The 20,235-nt window shown below is 43.1% G+C and overlaps 1 protein-coding gene across 1 annotated transcript in view; it reads right to left on the reverse strand.

Moving 5' to 3' along the window:
* Positions 1-19,978, reverse strand: part of EGLN1 (egl-9 family hypoxia inducible factor 1) — a 48,578-nt gene extending 28,600 nt beyond the window's left edge. Inside the window, exon 1 of the mRNA XM_084624890.1 lies at positions 18,615-19,978. Coding sequence (XP_084481016.1) covers positions 18,615-19,493 — 879 coding nt within the window. The 5' untranslated portion in view covers positions 19,494-19,978. The remainder of the gene's footprint in view (positions 1-18,614) is intronic.
* Between the last annotated feature and the right edge of the window lie 257 nt (positions 19,979-20,235).

Consider the following 20,235-nt stretch of genomic DNA (forward strand, 5'->3'; position numbering starts at 1 on the left):
CAGCAAGCCCACCAAGTGAACTGAGGCCTGGTATCAGGCTCCAACATTATAAAAAGAGTAATTTTCTAGCATTTGATTACTAAGAAAGCCTTCTGAATGCAACATAGCCTTCATCAGTCTGTAGACATATGAACTGAAACAACAGCTCTAATGGCCAGATTATCCATTCCAGTGGTAAAAGCCACAAGAGGAGACTTGTTGAGAAGGAATTTCTGAGAGAATCTCTTCAGATTCCCATGCATCAACCCATCAGAGGCAGGGTCTGCTCTCCAACCAGACAGTTCCTCTGGGAAATTCCACTTCCCTCCTGCTGTACACAGACAACTTAGATCAGTTGGGATACTCACCCCCGCCTTCCTAAACCACCAGTTTTGTACAGAGTCATCCACTGTAGAGTTTGCTCATCCCATTGGTATCATGGAGCACATAAGAGACCTATCCACTTTCATTGTATTTTCTCCATTTAAGCCTATTTGAACATATCAGTTTTTACTTAAGTTCCTTCTCATCCCTATCCTTTTGCTTTGAAATTCAATAAATAGGAGTGATTAGAAACCGGCATGCTTTGGGAAAGTAATGTGAAAACTTCCCCACATTATTCAATCCTAACCTGAAACATTCCTCTGGTACCATTCCTGGCTTCTCTCAAAGTCAGGCTGCCAAATGATAGCTATGTAATGAGGACAAATGTCTACTGAAGGTTAAAGTGATTCAATGATGCTCACTCGCATGGAATGTAAACCAAGGATCCAAAAGTGACAGTGAATTAATGTACAGAGTGCCACCTTTCCTTATATAGGGGTACACTATCAAGTTACTAACTGTATTTCCTTATGTTGCCTATACCTAAAATTTAAAAATATTTTAAATAAATTCTTTTTTTAGACTGATACTAGTCTATTTTTAAAATTTCTCTCAGCTCAAGCAAGATAAATGAAGTCAGTTTTAGTCTTGTTTATAATCAGTTTCAAGCTCTCAATGCTGCAGTGTTTGAGGTGCAAATAATGCAGATAAATGTTTAACAAGAACTATTTTTTACTTAAATATTAATTGAAACACTTCAGTTTATTGTGGGCTTTGAAAGAGCTTGATTTTGTAAATTATAAGGTATAAGTCTTTGGGGGGGGGAGGGAGAGAGACTGGGGGGGAAACACTCCTATGTGAAGATATTTTACCTACTCTTATAAGTAATACCTAAGTTTACTGTAAAAAAAATAAACTAGAGATTTGGGGAGATTGGGCCATCCTCCCCCCACATTTTGTTTTGTGTATTTGAAAGTTTGGGAGGTTTTGTATCATTTCACTGTAGTCACCTTTCCCTGTTCAGTGGGTCTTTCACACATCAATAGAAAAGGAATAATTTTTTTAAAGATAGGAAAAAAAATACAGCTTTACAACCACAAAAACTGGCAAAAGTACTCATGGCAGGTTTAATACTGGAGACTAACTCTTTTTAAATTAATCAGATTTCAAGTTGACAGCACACCTTTAAAAGGCAAGTAGTAATCAGACTTCCAGCCAACTTACTCTGGCAGCATTGTAGTACAGCAACAAATACTCACTGTACCTTTACTGAAAAGATGCATACTGACTTGCCATAAGATTTGCTTCTTCTGTTTCCATCAATCAAAACAACAGTACTTAAAAAAAAAAAAAAAAGGATGGATTTACTTTTATGAATAAGAGGGTTTCAAAACTGGCTCAGGCTCCACCCCCCCCTTCAGACCATAAATAAGGTTAAGCCATCCAACAGTATGACTGACCATTTATTTCACTGGGCATAATATAACATGCCAGCTGAAATTTAATTAGCTCAAGATTCCGTTATCAACTGGCCACAGTTTCCTTTCTCACAATGCCATGGCTATGTGCCAGCTATCTTAACAGCAATGGAACAACTTCAACCTAAATGAATAAGAGCCTGATACCCTTTACTAAAAACAGATCAAATGTTCTAATGAAGCACAAGCTGTTTGTTGAGTTTCACTATTGTGGTGAATGTTAGCTGAATGGATGTTTAAAATGAGACCGTAAAAAATTAACTCAGGATTTAGCAAAACTGACCAGGAACAGCTCTGAAAACTTTTCTTGCCACTACATCTTCTCCTCTTTCCACATCTACAGGATCTTTAAGAATGCAGAGACGTCTATTGGAATTTTAGAGGAGGATACTTGTCAGTATGGGGGTATGGAGAGTTTTAAGACCTACAGAAATTAAAGTTCTACATTACATAACTTCCAAGCACATTCAACTCCTGAATACTATCAACTTAAATTACTCATCGTTATACCAATTAAAAAGCTGATCTAGCCAAAAATATCTGCAGCCTCCTGAACTGCAGAAGTACTGCAAGGTCACAGATCTTGGCTCCACAACAGGTCAACCTAGTAGTCACAGGAAAGGCACGTCAATACAGAAATCTCCATCCCCTTGCTAAGAACCCCAAACTATTAACTGGACAATTGAAAATAACAAGTGGAGGGCTGTGGGGTGGGATCCCTCAGTAACTGGGTTTAAAATATATTTAAATTGCAATCTTCGGTCCATGTATTGCCCATTAGAAACTCTACTCCAGCTAACCACCCACTCCCTGTAAAACATAGTAGGGGTCCCTAAAACAGGCATTGCACTCATCTGAAATTGTTTTCAAAATCCTGACTGACATTTACTGAAATGCAGGATAGCATCAGTCTCTGGTCTTGGGAAAGAAATGGTGCAGACATTCTATGGGTCCTCAAAAGTCTGAATAGCCTCTACTGTAGAGATCAGAACTTTTGTAGGTCAGTCGCCATAAAAAGTAGCTTTTAGCTCAATCATGCCCTAATTGTGTTTGGACTATATTAACTGAACTATAAAAATAATAGCCAGTCTTAAAGAGTTGTTGTTAGTGCCCACTAGAAATCTGAGATGTTAGGCTGTAGAGTTTTGTAATAAAGGGATTTTGTATTATTTATAGTTAAATTCCTATAAAAATATTAATTTTGAGTTAAAATTGCTCAAGTATTTACTCCCAATGCAAACAACGAAAAGTAATGAAATCCTAAATTAAAACAACACTGTTAAGCACATAATGGCTACCGAGTTCGTCTGCAGTCACTGCATTTAGTGTCCTGTTCAGGAGTTTTCAACCTGAGATTATGACCCCAATTTGCCAGCAGTTTTTGCAGGGTCATGGGCCAACTAATTCTGATCTTCTACTGACGATTTGCTCAGTAAAATGCAACCAGTCATCCTCAGAATCCAGGAGGGGTATCTTAAATGACTAAGCAATAAGCACTACAGTGCCTCCTTTAAAGAGCTATGAAAAACTATGCAAAAAGGAATGGGATTTGAAAAGGTCCATTGAAAGTGAATATGGAGTCCCTGAAAAGGGGGGTGGGGGGAAGGCTGTTAAATTCATATACTATTTATACCATCAAAAGGAAATCTATATTCTAATCATTTGGCATTCTGCATTACCAAAACCCATCCAATTATAGCAATAAATATTCTCTACATCTCTCCCCCACTTCCAAAATGGACCTTATTTCATCCTCTAGTTTGTTCACATGCAAATGAAAAATAGTAGCCAAAGAAACAACATTAACAAGAGGCATCCAGAATTATTATGGATAATATATTATGGATAATTAATTATTATGGATAATTATTATAATAGAATATCCAGTATATTCATATAAGTAGCAGAAGCTGGGGAATTCACATAACTTTCTTGTCCATTCATTGAAAAGGTCTGTTCCTTTAATATATTACTTTATTAGCATTAATATATGGTCTAATCTGTAAGTCTCTTTCTGGTATTACCAAGCGCTTCCAATCATGGTTTCAGAAACTCCAAGAACCGTTCATCTGCTTACATATTAGTTATTTCCCAAACAGCACAAGAGGTAGAGGAGCCTTGATTAGAGTATTGAGGGACATGGGTTAGATCAGTGGTTCTCAACCAGGGGTACATGTACCCCTGAGGGTACACACAGATTTTGCAGAGGATACATCAGCTCATCTAGATATTTGCCTAGTTTTACAACAGGCTACATAAAAAGCACTCGCGAAGTTAGTACAAACTAAAATTCCATACAAACAATGACTTGTTTAGACTGCTTTATCTACTATACACTGAAATGTAAGTACAATATTTATATTCCAGTTGATTTATTTTATAATTATATGGTAAAAATTAGAAAGTCAGCAATTTTTCAGTAATAGCGTGTTGTGACACTTTGGTATTTGTATGTCTGATATTTTAAGCAAGTAGTTTTTATGTGAGGTGAAACTTGGGGGTACACAAGACAAATCAGACTCCTGAAAGGGGTACAGTAGTCTGGAGAGGTTGAGAGCCACGGGGTTAGGTTACAAAACCTACTTAAAGCCTTCTTTTCAGTCAGAGTTTTCTGAAGTGTTATTCTTTGTGGATAAAATATGTTTGGCCTTCACCCTAAGGAGAGATTTTCCAAATCTCCAAATAGTTTATTTTCCAAATAGTTTTAGGAAAGCTTATTTAGCTGGTTTTTGAATTATTAGTGAGAGAAGAAATAACTATTCACCTGAAATGTTGCTTCTCTAAAAGGTATGTTTGCTTAGATTCCTACTCTTGGATATGGACTCCTGGCCTTCATAACAATAGGAACAACCTTAGTGCTCAAAATTTCTGGCCCTTAGAGGCACAGCCAAAGAGAAATTACTTATCTGCACAGTAACTCAAGTTTGAGATGTGTTGTACACACACACCATGCTTGGATAGATTGGAATCTTTTGGCCAGCAGTGTCCAGTAGGGCCAAGCATGCACTGAGTGTCTTTGTGCTTTGTACTGAAGGCATAAAGGTAGGTCTGGCCCAACCACCTCTCAGTTCCTTCTCCACCGCAAAATCCACATGCTACAGAACTCCATAACTGAAGGGATCAAGGGTGGGTCCTGGAATATATATTTATATGGAGAACAAATAGCTAAAAACTCCAGTTACAAACGTTTACAAAAGTTTAGGCTGGAAATTAGGGTTTCTAATTATCAAAAAGAGGAGTGATGTTCTAGAACAGCCTTCCATTATGAGTAGTGGGGGCAACCAACCTAACTAGTTTTAAGATGGAGCTTAATAAATTTAAAGACAGGATTACATGACTAGGTTGCCTGCAATAGCAGGAGGCTGGACTTTCTGATCCAGGAGGTCCCTTCCAGATCAGGAGTTATCAATTCTTTTTTGACAAGGTCCAAATTACTTGTTCAAGTATAGTCAAGGTCCAGACTCCAGAGAAAAATAATACAAAGAAGAAGAATAATGATGATAATAAGTAAATAAAAAGATTTCATGGTCCGTTCAAAAGCTTCTGGCAGTCCAGATTTGGCCCACGGTCCACCTATTGACTACTCTTGCTTCCACTCCTGCGTTCCTATACAGGTAAGCAATTGCTTTTTCTTCAGGTGCTATATATAGTCCACTCTTAGTGATTTGGAAGCCACGACCCAATCTAACAAGGTGAATATGGACTTCATCCAACCCTGCATGCAACATAGGCGTAGTCTGGCATGCAACATAACAGAAATGCAATAAACCAAGTGGTTCAGTACACTGTCACAAGTCCTTCCCGTTGTTTGAGGAACCGTCTGAAGTCGAGTGATGAGCATGGGCATGGTCTCCAATTTCCCCTAAGGCAGGCAAGCTCTGTCTACACTGCAGTTAAACACCTGTGGCTGACCCATGCCAGCTGACTCAGGCTAACGACCTGTTTAACTGTGGTGCAGACTTTCAATCTCGGACCCTCCCACTGAACATTCATGCTAAGCATTCTGAGGTCCAGAATAGTTCCCCAACTGCCATTCTTCTTAGATATGAAGTAGTATTTGAAACAGAAATATTTTCTTCTGTGTTGTGGAGGAACCTCTTCAGCTCAGAGAGGAGAGAGAGCTCAGCCAAGAGATGACTAGTCTCATGTGAGAGGGGTGCCTGAATAAGGACTGGGAAGGTGGGTTGTGGGTAGGTGTAGTACAGAACTGAACTGTATAATCAGACGTAATGATCTCTCAGACCCTGGTCTGATATAAGATTTTGTCACGATTATTTTTAGTAAAAGTCACTGACCGGTTATGGGCAACAAACAAAAATTCACGGAGACTGTGACTTTTACTAAAAATAACCATACATGCTGCAGGGCAGGAGCACATGGCCCTGGCAGCGGCCCCTGCCGCGTGGCTATGTGGGGAGCATAGCCTCGGCTCCAGCCCCAGCTTCTGCCACAGTTTCAGCTGCTGATAGCTGAAGAAGTCACAGAGGTCTGGTACAGTCACTGAATCCGTGACTGCCATGATTAAAATGTAGCCTTAGGTATAATGTTCCATAACCCCCAAAATAGGAAGAGGAGGTTTCCAAGAATTTTAGAGAAGGAGGAAGAGGAGTCAGAGTCATGGTCAGTTTGTAGCTCTCACCCAACAAATCAGAAGGACTGTTTACTGGAAAATTTTGACTGTGAAGTGATAGTAGTTGTGGTTGATCTTTTCCCCCTACCCCTCTAGATCTGTGCCACTTCCTAAGAAGCTCTGGGAGTTTCTGATAACAGAAGGAGCTTGGGGGGTTGTTCTCTGCCTTGAGTAAGACTGGGACATATCTGCAGTGCAAAGGAAGCATGCTGTATATGCACCCAGAGGTAGTGCAGAAATTCTTAAAGAGCATGGACGGCATCATCTGTCTTCCTACCGAATAAACTGGGGCCCTCAAGCAGAAGATCCTCTACCATGGACTGGACCTCTCTTGGGATTACTGATGTCCAGAGCCAGGATGAGCGCTGCATCACCACTGGTACTGCCATAGAGAATGAAGTAGCATCTGCAGCAGCCACAGATGCGCATAAAGACACTCGCTATTAACTGACCTTCAGTAATTACAGAAACTGTTCTCTATGATCTTGTGGCAATTTCTCAATAAAGTCTGCAAATCCAATGCAGTTGAGAAAAAAAAAAAAACATACCATTCTACGAGTGCTCGATAATTACAGATTCTCAACTGCAAACTTGGAGATAAATAATTTTTATGAGCAAATGGATCCAAAATGTTTGGACCTCTTTCAGTTAGGGCTATTTTAGAGTGATGCTGTCTGCTCTTTTTGTTTGCAGCTGCTACTACACGAAAGCCTTACTACAAGATCAGAATACAGATATACAGCTCCCCCAGAAGACACAAAATACCTTTTGTCAGCTTTCTTGGCTGTTGGGGCTATAGTAGCTGGCATCTGCCAGTTTTTTCAGGTTCTAAAGGGACCTCATTTATTGGGACAGTAACCGATCCTGGCACGGACTGATGTCCTCCTCCTCTTGACGTTGTTCCTCCTCAGAGGGTTCTTCAGGATGCTGAATCTCAAGAGGGGTTTCTTAAGGCTGAGCAGTTTTCTGCCTCCAAATAAACACTCTCTCTCTGGGATGGTTTATGTATGTGAATTGTGTTTCCAATAAGGAACCCCGGGGCTCCAGTATGGCTATGAAAGGGCATTATAAAGGAATGAGATAGGACCTCAGTGCGATGGATACCAAGACACATGGAGGAAGTAGACTCTTACGATGTGTAGAATAGGCGACACTCTGGAATCACTCTCTGAGTCAAAATCTGGAGGGGGCCTCTAGGAAAATAGGTGGGCGACTCACCTTCACTGTTGGGAGTCTGAAGTAAGAAAGATATTCCCATCACCAAAGGAGAAGCTGCAGAGGAAGCAGTGGTTGGTCATAACCCTCGCAGTCCTTCAGAACCATGAACCTCATTGGTCCCCCTCAGCATCAGTACCAATGTACAACAAGCTGTTTTAAAGACAAGCTGAGACACTGGCAGTTGGTCTCAAAAGGAGGCAGGCCCATTTGTGTCTCAAAGTGAAAGGAACAAGAATCTTTTCAGACCTAGAGGAATTCTGGCCTGACTCAAGCCACGAGCAAAGACCTTGTCAATATGCCATCTTTAAGAGAGGAAAAATAAGTTTTCATCTAAAAGAAGTTTATAACATTTTTTTCCACCAATAATTCAAACATGAACTAGACGCCAGAAGGGGGCTGCACATCACAACCTTTGTGAGAAGGAGCAGGGTTCTTTCTGAAGGAGCAGGCAAAGAACAGCAGAAAGTAGGTTGTACTTCGAACGTTAAACAAAACATGGACTGAGAAGAGGGGACAAGATGCCAAGAAAAAGAAGAGGGCAAGGAGAGGCTGAGAAAGGATACAATGGGACGGAGACGTAGTGTTTCTGTTCATTCTCCATTAAGGTTACAAAAGTTAAAAACAATGAAGTAAGGCTATGCAAAAGTATATGTTCTTATAACTAACCCACATTGCCCCTATTGTATGTTAAAGTACACATTATCAATTCAACTACTTACAAAAATATTACACAGATATACAATGTGGTTATGTCAGTACTCAGTTTACACAGTAAAATGCAGTTTTTAATTGCTAAACCATTGTTCACAAAAATGAGGACAAGCACATGGCCAAACATTCTTTTTCTAAAGAACTGGGCAGCAAGCACACATGCAATGGAGAGAGGGTCATTTGAGGACTCTATTTTTAAAAATAAAAAGGTTCTTTACCTATATAATCACCTTTCGTAAAAGCGAGGATCAGGGTGAATAAAAAGTGAGTGAAAGATGGACTAAAACATTCACTTTAATGCTGAATTAGCACGGTTTTTGTGCTTAACATATAAACCAGCCTCCTCACCCACTGTAATTCAACCACTGAAGGTGGAAGTAGACACTATGGTGGAAGTAGACACTATGAGAACCTATAAGTTTAGGCCACATCTATGCCTTGGGGACTACACTAGCACAGCTACGGTGCTGTAGCTATGCTAGCATAACCCTGTGCATACACAGCCTATAGTAATGAAAGGGGTTTTTCATTCTCTGTAAGAACACCACCTTCCCAAGCAATGGTAGCTAGGTTGACAGAAGCAGTCTCCCATCAACCTAGCTACACCTATAGCAGGAGTTTAGATTGGCATAGCTACATCACTCAGGGATGTGGATTTTTCTTACCCTTGAGCATCAGAACTATGTCAACCTAAATTTTGTGTGTAAACCAAGATTTAGCCAACTGTGATGGGATGAAATAACTGTGGTGGTTGTGTCCAACCCCTTGCCCTACCAAAAGGCAGAAGAGAGTGAAGATCCAGCTAGTCCAGCCACATCACATACTGGAATACGAAATGTGCTTTCAATGAACTACCACACAAGGAAAAAGATTTCTCCATAGCTTTGGATAAGTAAAATTTTACCAGAAAGGACCACTAGCAGACTGACAGCAGGAGAATAAATTATGACTGAGTAGACAATATAAAAGTAGTATAGTAGGGATAGATTTTGGGGGCATATGTACTGTAAAAGTTAGGATATAGATGCTGGAGCTTTTGTAAGATTAGATTGGATTTACTAACTTTCTAGAAATAATTTTGACTTCGTAGAAACTAACTTTCCAAAAGTAGTAATATGATGTAATCCTACTAATGTAAGCAAGTTCTACAGACTGGGAACAGAAAAGACCTTTTATGCAAAGCCTGCTCTGTGTAATGGTTGGAAAAGATCAGAATCACAGCCGAAATTATACTGCCAAAAGAAGAAAATCCCCAACTTGCCAGGAATACCAATACCAGGAAAAACAGTGAGGATAGTACTCTGACACATAATTAGATTCTCATATGGTGTAATTTAGAGAGAAAAAATATGAGGAGGAGTCGAAAACAGCATTTTGTCCAGAATGCAACTTGGCTACAGACTCAGAATTAAATCCAGTGGTACGTGCTGTATCACTGGATTTAATTCCCCATAATACTTAACAATTTAGCAAGATAATGGTAATTTTAGAAATCAGTATATTGTTACACTTAAGGGTTCATAACCAATAGTCCAGAATCTCCAGTCCACAAAGTTCACTTTCCACTATTTTTGTGGTGAAAAGAGAATTTATATAGTGTGAAGCACCCAGGAGATTGTCTCTAGAGAATGCCCCCTGTGTAAGGGGAATCTCCACCATCATCTTAGAAGCCTTCTCTGCCAATTCTACTGCACCATGTGTTGGAGTTTTACCCTAGTGTAAAGAGAAGGAGGAGGCACTTGGGCAGGTAAGGGGCATGTCAGAGTGGGGCTCTAACACACCCAATTCTCCACTGGACTAAGGACCCTGAGAGACCTTACATCAACTGTGTAAATTAAACTTGCTCACCTTGCAGCTTTAATGTAAACCAGGACAAAATAGCTGAGACCCCACCTTTTCGTTCTGTGTTTGTATAGGGCTTAGCATAATGTGGTCCTGCTCTCTGAATAGGGCCCTAAGTGCAGCAGAAATACAAATATTAAGTAATAATAGGCAACCAGGAAGCTACAGATGACTCCCTCCCAGTCTCCCCTCCCCATTGCTTCTAAGCAGAACTCAAGTGCAGTGGAGAATCAAGTACAATTTCTTTTAAATGTGCTACCCACTTTTTAGTCACTGCTCTAGGAATACATTCTTTCTGATTTTAAAAAGGGCATGCTTTGAAAAGAATGATTTCAGAGTAACAGCCGTGTTAGTCTGTATTTGCAAAAAGAAAAGGAGTACTTGTGGCACCTTAGAGACTAACCAATTTATTTGAGCATAAGCTTTCGCGAGCTACAGCTCACTTCATCGGATGCAACGATGAAGTGAGCTGTAGCTCGCGAAAGCTTATGCTCAAATAAATTGGTCAGTCTCTAAGGTGCCACAAGTACTCCTTTTCTTTTTGAAAAGAATAGTCACATTTGTACCTTATCTTTGCAAAAGAGTATAATGTGAAGTTCTGACTACCTGAAGGTCATCTGAGAAACCTGAAACTTTCACACTGTGATGTTAAATGTGATCAGGAATGCAAATACAGCAGATTTTAAAGTCACTGTGGTTTGAGGAAGTTGATTTTCAATTGATCTACTTAAACCAGCCAAGCCCCTAATGTAAATAAACTCTTGTTTAAGTTTAAGTCATTTTAGTTTGCACAGCTAACTATCAAATTAAGGCAAACAAGTGCATCTGTTAGGCATCTACACTGGTTTAAAGTAGATTTTAAAAATAAATTTAAACTGACTTAATTAAACTAAGCCTACTAAGTAGTGTAAGAAATATTTTTTAGGTGATGTCCACAAAGCCACACTCCCTGCAATGTAAAAAAAGTACAACAGATGAGTATTGCATTTAATTGTAACACATCACTTATATTAAATAAAACTTTAAAAACTTAACTTACTACACCTCTTGATTTTGTTCTATAGTCTTTTCCCTTCCTGGGCTGCACTTCCCTTTTTTTATTTTCTCTGTAATAGATCATAAATCTCTCTTCCTGCGTCATCAATGTCCGTCTCTTTTTCTCTGTCCCTCCACTTGCTTATGTTCTCTACCACCTCTATATTTCCTTTCTTCTCCTCCCTCTCCCAAAATATCAGTCTACCCTCCCTAACAGACCCGACCTCTCATTCCTCAGGCTAGTAGATGTTGGGTAAACATTTCAAGGCCCAGCTACTACTTCTTTTCTTACACTTAAGGCTTGTCTACACTGGCAATTTACAGCGCTGCAACTTTCTCGCTCAGGGATGTGAAAAACACCCCCTTGAGCGCAAGTTTCAGTGCTGTAAAGCACCAGTGTAGACAGTGCACCAGTGCTAGAAGCCGTGCTCCCACTGCTGCTAGCTACGCCTCTCATGGAGATGGATTTTTTAAGAGCACTGCGAGAGCTCTCCCCCAGCGCTGTGCCATGACCACACAAGGCATGTTAAAGCGCTGCCACAGCAGCGCTTTAGCATTGCCAGTGTAGACTAGCCCTTACTAAATAGCCTCCTAGTGGTAATGACCACGCCCAACCACTATATAAGCCTTGATTGAATCCTAACTGATGATCTTGTGAATGGTCATGTCTCAACTGCTTAGTGAGTATGGAAAGCAACTGCTTTCAGTACGGAAATCAATTACTTAAATGTTTGGATGTTTTTCAATAGTATTAGCCATTAAAATGGCATTTTGTCCTTTCATCAGCAATCCACTCACTTCTGTAAAGGTACCCAGCTATTAGCTAAAGCAGAGAGTTTTTGCTTTTGCATCTCTAGAAAAAAGAAGGTAGAAGATTGAGAAAGGTGTAAAATATTACAGATGTTTTCAACCAATGAAACATTTATGAAACTCAACATAATTCCTACCCTTTTATTACAGCAGGCTATGGACTGGAGTCATTTATGATTCATTTCTTCTCCTAACAGAACAAGTTTGTTTACAGGGCTTGGACCAGTGCTGGTCAAAGATTCAATAAAAATGCTGTGGTAACTTCTGTGCCAATATTCACCCTCTCCACACCCTCAACAACAACAAAAATCATCAGTTTTCTAGTCGCAAGTACAAAAGGCCAGACGAGATTTTACTGAATCAGGTTATAAGGACTGTTTTGACTAGGTGTCTAAACATCAAGGTTAGAGTCAGAAAAATGTAGAGAAAACTGCTGAAAGACAAGTACACGCATGCTTTTTTTTTTTTTTTTAACCAACATAAGAAAATACCTTCACTATTGAAGAGACAATTCTGAAGGCCAACTTTTAGTTTTGTATTTCAAAATTTTTTACAAAAATCCTATTTAGGGACATCACTTAATAGAACTACTTAGAGTACTTGTGCTACGGGAGTATACTGCACCAGACCTTGCTAGTAAAGCAGGGCATTCTTGTCCTGCCAGAGCAAAGCCCAACTCTAAAACGATCCCGGTAGCCCAGGGTATTTTATGCTGATTTACCTACTATGCTGTTAAAGTACTTCGTTATGATACACATTATAAGGCTTCTTTTATGTTCTCCATACACCCATACTAAGCAATCCAAAATATTACAGACACAAATATAAAAAACAGAATGTTTGGAAGGCAAGACTGCAACTGTCCCTATAACAAGCGAATTGTACTTAATACAGTAAAAAAATATGCAAGCTATAGCGTGGCAAAGTGCATTATACCAGATACCCATGTATGTTGGGGCTTACACAAAGCTGGATCAGTAGGTATAGCTGGGAATCAAGCATAATCACACTTCTAGTGTGCCATTGTTTGTTTAAAAAAAGAAAAGCAGTTTTTGCTACCAAAAAAAGCACACATTTGGTGTAAGGACTGTTCAGAACAGGGCTTGAAAATTTACTAGACTACAGAGTACCCAGAACTAAGCCTGGTAACCAGAGGTCAAAATGAAAGGTGCCCCACCAGCAAGGCCAAATGGCAGTTCCCTTAGCTCTCTGATCTGCCAGGAATGTGGATGCTCAGATTCTTAACATATTGCAATTCCCTCAACCCTGGGACAAAAAGAAGGGGGGAGGAAGGAAGAGACTCATTTTTCATAACAGTTTTATGTAACAGTTGTATAATAAATGTGGAGCCTTCTTTCCCTCCTCCTACCAAGCAGCCAGTGGTTGGAATTGTGTAAGAAGTCTCCACTAGTCTACCCCTCCCCCATGCTTTACTTTTTGGGTTCTCCTCTGCATTTATTACACTGCTGCTGGCTCTGTATTTATTACATTGCTGCTGGCGCACAGCCAGTCCCCCTGCTGTTCATGGGTCTCAATCATCCTCACATCTTCTCCTCTTTGTCTCTGTCCTATCCACCTTGTGTGTGTTCCATCTCTACTATTTTCCTCCCCAGAACTGTACTACTCAATCAGGTGATCCTGATTAGCATAGTGAAACTACTCTTGCCAGACAGAGAAAGCACTCTGAAGGAGTGGCACAAGTGCAATTCTGTACAGTTGATGGAGGCTGAGGTACGAAGAAATAAATATTAGTTTTCATAGCACTCCTAGTCCCTGTTAGCTGTGGGAGTAAGTGAATAAACTTGGTTCAGAAATATACCTGTTCTCTCCTCTTGTCTATCCCCTAACCCACTCAAGAGAACGATTCTTGTCAATCAACTGACTTCCACTTTGTCCCTGCTGAAGTTGCTGAGGAAGTAAGTTTACCCCCAGCAGCACAAGCATTAGCCTCTACTATAAGGAGAGCAAGGGAAAAAGAGGGGAGAGAAAAGCAACCTCTCTCTAACCCCTATATCTCTTGGAGGGATCTTGTCCATAATACATCCCCAGAGATGTCAGAAGGTATAGATTGCATCCAAGTAGGACTAACCACATTCCATCAGTCTTATTCTTACTCCATTTAGAACTAACTGCAGGAAAGAATTCTCTCCTGCCCATGTACATCATTTCACAATGAGCCAGGTAGTTTCTGCTGTGGAGGTGTAACCACCTCTGAAGCAACAGGTATTGGCCACTGCCAGAAGCTGGTAGGATACCAGACTAAATGAACCAGTAGTTTGATGCTGCATGGCAACTCCAATAACCCTTCCTCTAAGCCCCAGTCTTGCTATTTACAACACACTACCCATCTACCGTAAATTGCAGGACTGGGGTGAAGAGAGTTGTCACTTTGGATGGGCTATTACCAGCAGGAGAGTGAGTTTGTGGGGGGGGGGGGTGGGTGGAGATTAAGAAAACCTGGATTTGTGCTGGAAATGGCCCAACTTGATGATCACTTTAGATAAGCTATTACCAGCAGGACAGTGGAGTGGGAGGAGGTATTGTTTCATGATCTCTGTGTGTATATAATGTCTGCTGCAGTTTCCACGGTATGCATCCGATGAAGTGAGCTGTAGCTCACGAAAGCTCATGCTCAAATAAATTAGTTAGTCTCTAAGGTGCCACAAGTACTCCTTTTCTTTTTAGGGCTGGGGTCTGAATTACAAAAAGGCAGAGGCTATGGATAATGCAGGATTACCATTCAAATAGTATTACTCCAATTTCAGATCTAACTGCGACAGATTTTAAGAGGCTGTTTTGTAATATTTTAACTTTGAGGATTGTTTGAGGGGAATACTTACTTGAAGGATGAACTGGCTAACAAATCCCACGCTATGGAGTTACACAAGAAACCCACATAATCACAGTATGTCAGCCAGCAGTTTCCAATGCAATAACCTTTCAAATTAAGTGTGAGGACACCAAGGTACACAAACAAAATTCCACACATACTCTCCATCAGCCAGGAAATTATTTAATTTACTAAATCCAAAAGAAGTCTGGGGCTACCCCACTTCCAGTTTCTCCCTCTCCCCCATAGCTTCCTACTAGCTGATGCTCTGCAGCAACAAGAGTCTGTCACAGTGCAACAAGACACACATTGCTTTTTAGCAGTTCACACTAACATTCTTGCATGAGAGGAAAGTGATCAGGAACAGCCAGCATGGATTCACCAAGGGAAGGTCATGCCTGACTAATCTAATCGCCTTTTATGATGAGATTACTGGTTCTGTGGATGAAGGGAAAGCAGTGGATGTATTGTTTCTTGACTTTAGCAAAGCTTTTGACACGGTCTCCCATAGTATTCTTGTCAGCAAGTTAAGGAAGTATGGGCTGGATGAATGCACCATAAGGTGGGTAGAAAGCTGGCTAAATTGTCGGGCTCAACGGGTAGTGATCAATGGCTCCATGTCTAGTTGGCAGCCGGTATCAAGTGGAGTGCCCCAGGGGTCGGTCCTGGGGCCGGTTTTATTCAATATCTTCATAAATGATCTGGAGGATGGTGTGGATTGCACTCTCAGCAAATTTGCGGATGATACTAAACTGGGAGGAGTGGTAGATACGCTGGAGGGGAGGGATAGGATACAGAAGGACCTAGACCAATTGGAAGATTGGGCCAAAAGGAATCTGATGAGGTTCAATAAGGATAAGTGCAGGGTCCTGCACTTAGGACGGAAGAACCCAATGCACAGCTACAGACTAGGGACCGAATGGCTAGGCAGCAGTTCTGCAGAAAAGGACCTAGGGGTGACAGTGGACGAGAAGCTGGATATGAGTCAGCAGTGTGCCCTTGTTGCCAAGAAGGCCAATGGCATTTTGGGATGTATAAGTAGGGGCATAGCGAGCAGATCGAGGGACGTGATCGTTCCCCTCTATTCGACATTGGTGAGGCCTCATCTGGAGTACTGTGTCCAGTTTTGGGCCCCACACTTCAAGAAGGATGTGGATAAATTGGAGAGAGTCCAGCGAAGGGCAACAAAAATGATTAGGGGACTGGAACACATGAGTTATGAGGAGAGGCTGAGGGAGCTGGGATTGTTTAGCCTGCAGAAGAGAAGAATGAGGGGGGATTTGATAGCTGCTTTCAACTACCTGAAAGGGGGTTCCAAAGAGGATGGCTCTAGACTGTTCTCAATGGTAGCAGATGACAGAACGAGGAGTAATGGTCTCAAGTTGCAGTGGGGGAGGTTTAGATTGGATATTAGGAAAAACTTTTTCACTAAGAGGGTGGTGAAACACTGGAATGCGTTACCTAGGGAGGTGGTAGAATCTCCTTCCTTAGAGGTTTTTAAGGTCAGGCTTGACAAAGCCCTGGCTGGGATGATTTAACTGGGAATTGGTCCTGCTTTGAGCAGGGGGTTGGACTAGATGACCTTCTGGGGTCCCTTCCAACCCTGATATTCTATGATTCTATGATTCTTATGTTGCAACAGAAGTAGCAAGTTGTCAGAGATTTAGGTGAAAATGATGTTTCAACTTTTTTGCAAATGTTTGAAATGTTTGATATTTTTTCTTATTACTAGTCCTTTATTAAACTTAGAGATGTCTTATACAGTATTCTGTAAAGGCTGTGATTTTTTTTCCTTTAAGAACCCAAAGAAAACAGTTGCAAGTCAGGATGACTATGACAAGAAACTTTGAATTCCATGTTAAGAGGGCTAGTGTCTCAACCAAAACAAAAAAAAAAAAAACACTAAGGAAGATATGAATGTACTCATTTTTGGCAAAACTGGCAAGGAAAACGTCTCACAAACAATCACACCTTTCCTCTCCTTACCACTTACATTTTACAGTAGATTATAAAAACAGCACTTCATGATGACTCCACTACAGGTGAACAAGTTACAAACTTTTTTTTAAAAAAAAAAACCTGGATACTTACCCAAAAATTTCTATTTTGTTGTATTCGTAAGTGTGCCAAATATTGTAACCTGACATATTATAGTCACTTTAAGCCATAGTCTCATATCTGGCAGTTTTATGCAAACACTTATCTACAGCACTTTTTGTATTACTAGACCAATCCAACTCATGGTAATTTAATAACTAATTTACATACATGCTAAAACTTCCACTGCCAAGAGCATATTCATAAGCAAATACCCAGTAAGTAATGCTAGAAGTATTCATAACAAGAATTACTATTTTAGAATTTATAATTGCTTCAGTTTATGAGAAACTGATCAAACACTGTTGTAGCATGAGATCTCCAAAGTGATCAAATTACTTAATATCTAAGGGGAGCACTACAGACAGTGACCATCACATTCCAAATTTTCAGGGGCCACCAGTTCAAACAGAATTTAAAGGAGGATCATTTTCACCCTTGTGTAGAGTGTGCAGCAGATACAGTATAACTTCAGACTTGTCTTTTACTCATGAAGAAAAGGAAAAAACTCAATTAAAACTGCATCATTTTCAAAACTATTTTCCCACCTGTACTATATGAGTTTTCTGCCACATTCAGAACAAAAAACTGCCCTGCATATAAGAGGATAGAGAAGAGGAAAATTAGAACTAACAAGTCCTGTAGCAACCTTGACATTCATGTATAGTTACAGACCTGCCTCATCTCTCTCATGCAAAGAGAGAGCTCTATTTGAAGCTGTGTTTCTGAAGCGGTGTTTCACAAACAAGGATTGTGCTGCATGAGTTTAGACATTTAATACCATATTAGTTTTGCAACGGGAGGTAGCATTCATGAAAGGATGCCCACTGACTGTCCTAGAAATGGAAGTCAGCCACAGAACAGGCACAGCACTGACAGCAGCAATCACTGTTGTATGCAGCATAGTTTTAGCCATGTGGCTCCCAGGATATTAGACTCACAAGTTGGGTGAGGTATCTTTTTTTTTTTTTTCTTCCCTACATTTCAAGCCACACAAAGCTCTTCTTCAGGTCTGATTTTTCCCAGAGCTCTGTGTGGCTCAAAAGCTTCTCTCTCTAACCAACAGAAGTTGGTCCAATAAAAAATATTACCTCACTCACCAGCAATACACATTACTCCACCCTGACTTTAGGGACAACCCTCTAGGAATGAGAAGCTATTTGGTTTCCAGGACTATCCAATCCTTGGCCCCTGCCAAGCCTATGCTTACACTTAAAATGAAAATTTGAGAGAGTTTTAAACAGGGTTAGACAACACAGCAGTTAAAACGCTGTCCATGCAATCCTACTGTTGCTATTTCCAGCACAGTTTCTTTGGTGCTGCACAGGGACAAAATTGACTAAGATTCTCAATATTGGCATCAGGGGAGCTCGCCTGTCGGTGGCGTTTTTGACAAGAGGAAACAGGACTACACTATTTTATTTTTCAGCTCTCACTTGAATTGCCCCTTCATCGCCTCTCGCGGCCCTTCTGCCACACGCTGATCTAACGCATTAACCAGGGAGCTGCTTGGCCTCAGAGGAGCTGCTAGAAAGGGGGATGCGCGCAAGAGGAGGAAATGGGCGAGGAGAGAAGCCCCAGGTACTGGGGAGCTGGGGGTCGAGGCCGAGCCGCAAGTGTGTGCGCGCGAGACGGGGTGGGGGGAAGGAGGGTCACTCACTTTCGTCCTGCCGTTGATTTTGTAGTTGCCCAGCTTGCCATTGCAATGGCGGATGAGATCGTCCATGCTGTTCATGAGGCGTCCGATAGTCTGGCAGCCGGGCTCCTTGCCCTCCACCCAGGTGATCTTGTCCCCGCGGATGTCCTTGGAGGAGTCGCTCTTCTGGCTGACCAGCTGCCCGTCGGTGAAGCGGCCGGTGTGGTGCAAGGCCCGCACCTCCCGGGCGATGCGCCCACCCACCTCCTTGCCCAGGAACTCGTCCACCACGCAAATGCCGTGCTTGTTCATGCAGGGCACGATGTACTCCAAGGCCAGCCGCTGCGGCACCAGCGATTTGGTCTGCCCGTTCGGCCGCAGCGCGCCCCCGCCGGCCCCGGCCTGGCCCCCGCCCGGGTACAGGTTGGATTTGTCCCGGTAGACGAGCCCCGCCTCCCCGGCCGGAGCCGCCGCCTCCTCCTCGGCGGGGGCCGCCGCCTCAGATAGCGCAGCAGCGGCAGCGGGAACATGGTTGTTGGTCAGAGGCGCCGCAGCTTCCTCCTCAGCGCCGGGGCCCGCGCCCAGCGGCACCTTCTTAGCCCCGGCTCCCTCCTCCCTGCAGCCGCCGCCGCCGCCGCCTGCTCCCGCGGCAGCCCCAGCGTGGTGCTCGGCAGCGCCCCCTGTCGCCGCCGCGCCGCCACCGCTGCGGCAGATGAGCTTGTGCTTCTTCCAGTCCTGGCGCTGGTGCTCCTTGCTGCAGTAGAAGGAGCTGCGGCAGCGGCCGCACCGCAGCAGGTTCTCCATCTTCCCGCACAGCTCGCAGTACTGCCGGTCCCGCTCGCTGCCGCCGCCGCCGCCGCCGCCCTGGCCGGCCCCGCTGCCCACGCCGCTGTCATTGGCCATGGCGCCGCCCGCCCCTGGTGCTCCGGGGGCTCGTGGCGGGCAGCAGCGCTCAGGCGGACCGCGCTGGGAGGGAGCCTGGGAGGGCGGGTAGGTCTTACTGCATCATGGCCGTCCCTGCTTCGCGGCGGCCTCCGCTCGCCTGCCTGCCTCCCTCCCTCCCGCGACGAAGCCCGGGCCTCCTCCTGGGTGGGGAGCGGGCAGCCGCGGGAGCCGAGGCCGCTCTGATCTCCCCGGGGGGCTCAGGCTCGCCACCGCCTCATCGCTGCCCCGGCGAGGGAAGCAGCTGGGAGTGCCGGGGCCGCGGCCTCTCCCCTCTGCGCCGGGAACTAGGGTCTCCTCCTCTTCCCGGTGCGGGTCGGCGTCTCCTCCCTTCGCCTCGCCGCTGCCTGAGTCGGAGGGGGGGGGGGGGGTTGCAGGGACAAGGAGGAGGCGCCACTATCTCTGCCCGCTTTGCACGTACGCCACTTCCAGCCAGCTAGCGCGGCCGGGGCGGGGCCGCAGAGGAGGGGGGAGTGCGGGCCAGCTCAGCACTGCTGCAGCGTTGGGGGTGGGGCTGTGACACCCCTCCTGAGGGGTGGTTTTAGTTCGTCAGCCACCTAAAGGCCGTGATTTGTTTGTATTAGGGCAGATGGGGTGGATTTTGCCCTCAGTCACTTTAAGCAGCCCTGCCAGGACATGAGTAGACACCCCTTTGCTCTCTCTCCCAAGCCCAGTTGGAGCTGAGGCCAAACCAAAACCTTGG

The sequence above is a fragment of the Lepidochelys olivacea genome, assembly GCF_965140295.1.
Source record: "Lepidochelys olivacea isolate rLepOli2 genome assembly, chromosome: 3".
Lineage (NCBI taxonomy): Eukaryota > Metazoa > Chordata > Testudines > Cheloniidae > Lepidochelys > Lepidochelys olivacea.